Source organism: Schistocerca nitens, chromosome 4, assembly GCF_023898315.1.
Source record: "Schistocerca nitens isolate TAMUIC-IGC-003100 chromosome 4, iqSchNite1.1, whole genome shotgun sequence".
Lineage (NCBI taxonomy): Eukaryota > Metazoa > Arthropoda > Insecta > Orthoptera > Acrididae > Schistocerca > Schistocerca nitens.
In genome coordinates this window covers 171,825,419-171,831,832 of record NC_064617.1, presented here as the reverse complement: position 1 = coordinate 171,831,832, position 6,414 = coordinate 171,825,419, and the positions used below count along the sequence as shown (strand labels likewise).

General features: G+C 41.7%; 1 protein-coding gene across 1 annotated transcript in view; it reads right to left on the bottom strand.

Moving 5' to 3' along the window:
- Positions 1-447: 447 nt before the first annotated feature.
- The window catches only part of LOC126253011 (retinol dehydrogenase 14-like), a 92,137-nt gene continuing 86,170 nt past the window's right edge, over positions 448-6,414 (bottom strand). Inside the window, exon 7 of the mRNA XM_049954064.1 lies at positions 448-652. Within this exon, the coding sequence (XP_049810021.1) occupies positions 548-652 (105 nt within the window). The 3' untranslated portion in view covers positions 448-547. The remainder of the gene's footprint in view (positions 653-6,414) is intronic.

The following is a 6,414-nucleotide window of genomic DNA, read 5'->3' as shown; positions in this document are numbered from 1 at the left end:
TTTGTTTTTAGATATACTACTATAGTATGGAAGATTCTGATTAGCCCACTGACTTTAATCAGAATTATTACTGGAAAAACCATGGAAAATCTCATACCCTCTCAATGTGCCTAATATCATTGCAAAATATGATCTATGCACTAAACTAACCCAAACCGTACATATGGTTTCATTTACCTGTCACAATTTCTGTCACAGCAGATTAATAAATCTATTACTTATAGCATAAACGAATATTATAATAAGCTAATTGAGATGAAAACAATAAATTTGATGTTTTTTATATTTAGGCCTCTACTCCATGTTTTTCCTGTTTGTTGCATGTTAATGTAAATTCTGCCAAATAATAAATACATAACAACAAACTACCGTGTCAGAAACTGATCCCCAATAACTCAGAAAATACATTGGAAAATGGATTAGAAGGAATGACATTTCAAAGCATAATTCAACATGAAGATAATATTTTATTAAAATATCAAAATATCTTAGTAAATTCACAGAAATATTAGTAACAGTAGCCTTTTACAACCAAGGCATGTATTATTCACCAGAATTTCTCTTCTGGTTTGAGACCCACAAATTGTTCAGTGATCTCCCAGAGCTTCTTTGCCATACCCTCATCTGTTGCCAGAGGTAATGGCTTGTCTTCCTGTAATGATAAAGACATAGATTAAGTTAACATGAGACTTGATAAGAGCGCGCATGCATTCTCTCTCTCTCTCTCTCTCTCTCTCTCTCTTTCTCTCTCTCTCTCTCTCACACACACACACACACACACACACACACACACACACACACACACACACACACACACATGAACACCATGAACTTCGACAGAGATTGGACATTCAAGCCATCATGTTATTCCAGCAGTCTGCATTTATGTCTCGTGCTTTCTACATGTGTACGTCTACTGTGGAAATATATATTTATGTGAAGATATTTGTAGGACAGTTTGTCACACATATTTTGAAGAAACTTACTGTTTTCACATTATGGGAACGGGATGCATGTAGAGGTATACTGAACAAAGCACGGCAGTTTTGGTGATATGGAGTCCAAATGTTGAATCTGGAGCTAACATTAAATGATTATTGACTTTGTTTTGCACTATGTGATACATTGCTTATCAAGAATACAAACATGTTGAACTTTGTTGGAATCTGATGTCATGAAATATTGTGTGTGTGATTAAACTGTTTGTAGAAGAAACTTGCCATGCAGATAGTTGTAGGTTAAAAAAATCACATATAATTGATTAAATTGTTTTATTTTCAATAAAAGCCAACAGGGGATTTGCTTCTATGTCCAATTATGACTGGTAAGTATAAACACTAAACAGAGGAGGCAGAGAGCAGCAGACAAGCACATTTAAAAGTAGAATAAGCTACTGGACCAAGTCCCTCATTATATTTAGAAAAACACGTGCACACATTCGTACACACACACGGCCACTGTCATCTCTGGACACAGGGGCCAGACTAATTTGTTGTTCTAACCTGGACTTTCCACTGTGATTGTTAATTCATTTCAACAGATTGTCAACAGATTGAAACCTCAGTGTAAAGTGTTCTCACTGGTGGCATTCACATTCAAAAATAAGTCAGTATCAAGTGTGTTTAATAAATAGCAGATGAATGAAATCCAGCAACAGAATTAAACATGGTGCTGTTATTCTTCCTCACTTAATAAGAATGAAAATAAAGAACAAAAAGAAAAAATGTCTGTTAGCAATAAGAAGTTGGAAGACAGTAAAATTTCAAAAATAATAGAAAACATTAATGTATGTAAAATGGAGACAAGTTATCAAACTTAATAACCAAGATTAATATTAAGAGTTGTAATCACCTGACAGGTCAATGCTGGGAGGCGACAGCTAAAAATCATAGGTTACATTTGAGAAAAGAAAGATTTAGAGAAATTGGGAGAGATAAAGCAAATCTTTGTTTAGAATAAGAAATAAAATATTTTTGGCAGTATTTGCTTTCATAAAAAAATTTAATATGGTTATTAATATTAAAGTGGAATGAGATCAATTAAACACAAACATACACACAAAATTCAAGCTTTCGCAACAAACTGTTGCCTCATCAGGAAAGAGGGAAGGAGAGGGAAAGACGAAAGGATGTGGGTTTTAAGGGAGAGGGTAAGGAGTCATTCCAATCCCGGGAGCGGAAAGACTTACCTTAGGGGGAAAAAAGGACGGGTATACACTCGCACACACACACATATCCATCCACACATATACAGACACAAGCAGACATCTCACAAGCATACATCTCACAAGCAGACATATTTAAAGACAATTAAATATGTCTTTAAATATGTCTACTTGTGAACAGAAGAACCACAAAAGTGTCCCACTTGTGACAGGATACTTTCTGGGACTGGATCAGATTCTGAATGTGGCTCTCCAGCAGGGATATGACTTCCTCAAGTCCTGCCCTGAAATGAGATCCATCCTTCATGAAATCCTCCCCACTCCACCAAGAGTGTCTTTCCGCCGTCCACCTAACCTTCGTAACCTGTTAGTTCATCCCTATGAAATCCCCAAACCACCTTCCCTACCCTCTGGCTCCTACCCTTGTAACCGCCCCCAGTGTAAAACCTGTCCCATGCACCCTCCCACCACCACCTACTCCAGTCCTGTAACCCGGAAGGTGTACACGATCAAAGGCAGAGCCACGTGTGAAAGCACCCACGTGATCTACCAACTGACCTGCCTACACTGTGACGCATTCTATGTGGGAATGACCAGCAACAAACTGTCCATTCGCATGAATGGACACAGGCAGACAGTGTTTGTTGGTAATCAGGATCACCCTGTGGATAAACATGCCTTGGTGCATGGCCAGCACATCTTGGCACAGTGTTACACCATCCGGGTTATCTGGATACTTCCCACTAACACCAACCTATCCGAACTCCGGAGATAGGAACTTGCTCTTCAATATATCCTCTCTTCCCGTTATCCACCAGGCCTCAATCTCCGCTAATTTCAAGTTCCCGCCACTCATACCTCACCTGTCATTCAACAACATCTTTGCCTCTGCACTTCTGCCTCAATTGACATCTCTGCCCACACTCTTTGTCTTTAAATATGTCTGCTTGTGTCTGTATATGTGTGGATGGATATGTGTGAGTGTGCGAGTGTATACCCATCCTTTATTCCCCCTAAGGTAAGTCTTTCCGCTCCCGGGATTGGAATGACTCCTTACCCTCTCCCTTAAAACCCACATCCTTTCGTCTTTCTCTCTCCTTCCCTCCTTCCCTCTTTCCTGATGAGGCAACAGTTTGTTGCGAAAGCTTGAGTTTTGTGTGTATGTTTGTGTTTGTTTGTGTGTCTGTCAACCTGCCAGCACTTTCATTTGGTAAGTCACATCATCTTTGTTTTTATATATATATATATATATATATATATATATATATAGGGAAACATTCCACGTGGGAAAAATATATCTAAAAACAAAGATGATATGACTTACCGAACGAAAGTGCTGGCAGGGCGATAGACACACAAACACACACACACAAAATTCAAGCTTTCGCAACAAACTGTTGCCTCATCAGGAAAGAGGGAAGGAGAGGGAAAGACGAAAAGATGTGGGTTTTAGGGGAGAGGGTAAGGAGTCATTCCAATCCTGGGAGCGGAAAGACTTACCTTAGGGGGAAGGAAGGACGGGTTACACTCGCGCACACACACACATATCCATCCACATATACATATGTGTGTGTGCGAGTGTATACCCGTCCCTTTTTTTTCCCCCTAAGGTAAGTCTTTCCGCTCCCAGGATTGGAATGACTCCTTACCCTCTCCCTTAAAACCCAAATCCTTTCGTCTTTCCCTCTCCTTCCCTCTTTCCTGACGAGGCAACCGTTGGTTGCGAAAGCTAGAATTTTGTGTGTATGTTTGTGTTTGTTTGTGTGTCTATCGAGGTGCCAGTGCTTTCATTTGATAAGTCACATCATCTTTGTTTTTTTTATATATATACACTCCTGGAAATGGAAAAAAGAACACGTTGACACCGGTGTGTCAGACCCACCATACTTGCTCCGGACACTGCGAGAGGGCTGTACAAGCAATGATCACACGCATAGCACAGCGGACACACCAGGAACTGCGGTGTTGGCCGTCGAATGGTGCTAGCTGCGCAGCATTTGTGCACCGCCGCCGTCAGTGTCAGCCAGTTTGCCGTGGCATACGGAGCTCCATCGCAGTCTTTAACACTGGTAGCATGCCGCGACAGCGTGGACGTGAACCGTATGTGCAGTTGATGGACTTTGAGCGAGGGCGTATAGTGGGCATGCGGGAGGCCGGGTGGACGTACCGCCGAATTGCTCAACACGTTGGGCGTGAGGTCTCCACAGTACATCGATGTTGTCGCCAGTGGTCGGCGGAAGGTGCATGTGCCCGTCGACCTGGGACCGGACCGCAGTGACGCACGGATGCACGCCAAGACCGTAGGATCCTACGCAGTGCCGTAGGGGACCGCACCGCCACTTCCCAGCAAATTAGGGACACTGTTGCTCCTGGGGTATCGGCGAGGACCATTCGCAACCGTCTCCATGAAGCTGGGCTACGGTCCCGCACACCGTTAGGCCGTCTTCCGCTCACGCCCCAACATCGTGCAGCCCGCCTCCAGTGGTGTCGCGACAGGCGTGAATGGAGGGACGAATGGAGACGTGTCGTCTTCAGCGATGAGAGTCGCTTCTGCCTTGGTGCCAATGATGGTCGTATGCGTGTTTGGTGCCGTGCAGGTGAGCGCCACAATCAGGACTGCATACGACCGAGGCACACAGGGCCAACACCCGGCATCATGGTGTGGGGAGCGATCTCCTACACTGGCCGTACACCACTGGTGATCGTCGAGGGGACACTGAATAGTGCACGGTACATCCAAACCGTCATCGAACCCATCGTTCTACCATTCCTAGACCAGCAAGGGAACTTGCTGTTCCAACAGGACAATGCACGTCCGCATGTATCCCGTGCCACCCAATGTGCTCTAGAAGGTGTAAGTCAACTACCCTGGCCAGCAATATCTCCGGATCTGTCCCCCATTGAGCATGTTTGGGACTGGATGAAGCGTCGTCTCACGCGGTCTGCACGTCCAGCACGAACGCTGGTCCAACTGAGGCGCCAGGTGGAAATTGCATGGCAAGCCGTTCCACAGGACTACATCCAGCATCTCTACGATCGTCTCCATGGGAGAATAGCAGCCTGCATTGCTGCGAAAGGTGGATATACACTGTACTAGTGCCGACATTGTGCATGCTCTGTTGCCTGTGTCTATGTGCCTGTGGTTCTGTCAGTGTGATCATGTGATGTATCTGACCCCAGGAATGTGTCAATAAAGTTTCCCCTTCCTGGGACAATGAATTCACGGTGTTCTTATTTCAATTTCCAGGAGTGTATATATATATTTATTTTAAAAAAATAATCTTGTGCACCTGGATGTGTTTACCTTAGTCACAGGGCATCTAAAGTGGGTGTGTTTTTGTTTTCAATATAAGTTATCATTTGCATGTATAGGTTACACCTTTAAAACAGTTCTTTGTGGTTTTTAAAACAGTTTTCTCTCATGTAATAAACTGGCTGAAAGTCTGAAGTTTTCCACTTGATCATTGTTTTCAATGTATAGCACTTTAATTGCCATTTTCTGCATTTTCCTTTTGGTCACTATTTTCAACATATAGACCTTTAACAGCAGTTTTCTGCCTGTGTTGAAAACAGTGACCCAAAGTAAAACTGCAAACTTTCAGCCAGTTTTTCCCCAGAGAGAAAACTGTTTGGCTTCAAAATAATGAAATAGATACTGACCTGTAAGTACTGTCCCATTTTATTACAGAAACTTCAAAGAACTTTTTTAAATCTATAACCTATAAATCTAAATCTATGACCTATATGTGCAAACAAAAACATTATGTAATATTTCACGACACCCACTGAAGATGCCTTGTAACTAAGGCAAGATGTGTCTGGGTGCACAAGAGAATTAAAAAGAAAAACTTGGTGTGTAGCATCCAAAAGGTATTTTTCTTCTGAACGACTATAACATGTACAGCTGCCATGAAAATGTTCAACGCAAGAAATTTGTTAAAATGAATTGGAAAGTGAACTTAGGTGGAAAACTATATTAATTTTACATTTACATAATAGATATCTCAAGAGACAAAAATGATTAGAAAATGTTGGCTTTAAATTATTGATGTCAGAAAGGTTGCTAATATACTTCAATCTTCTCAAGTCTAAAGTTTTATTTAATTTGTAATTTCTCATAAATAAATTGTAGTATTAAGACATGTGCTTGTAATTTAAGTGTGTTTATCATTGATGAACTGGAAACATCAACAAAACATTTGTTAATATCTGTCTTCACTGTAGTCATTGTCTAAAATAAATTTCAACCA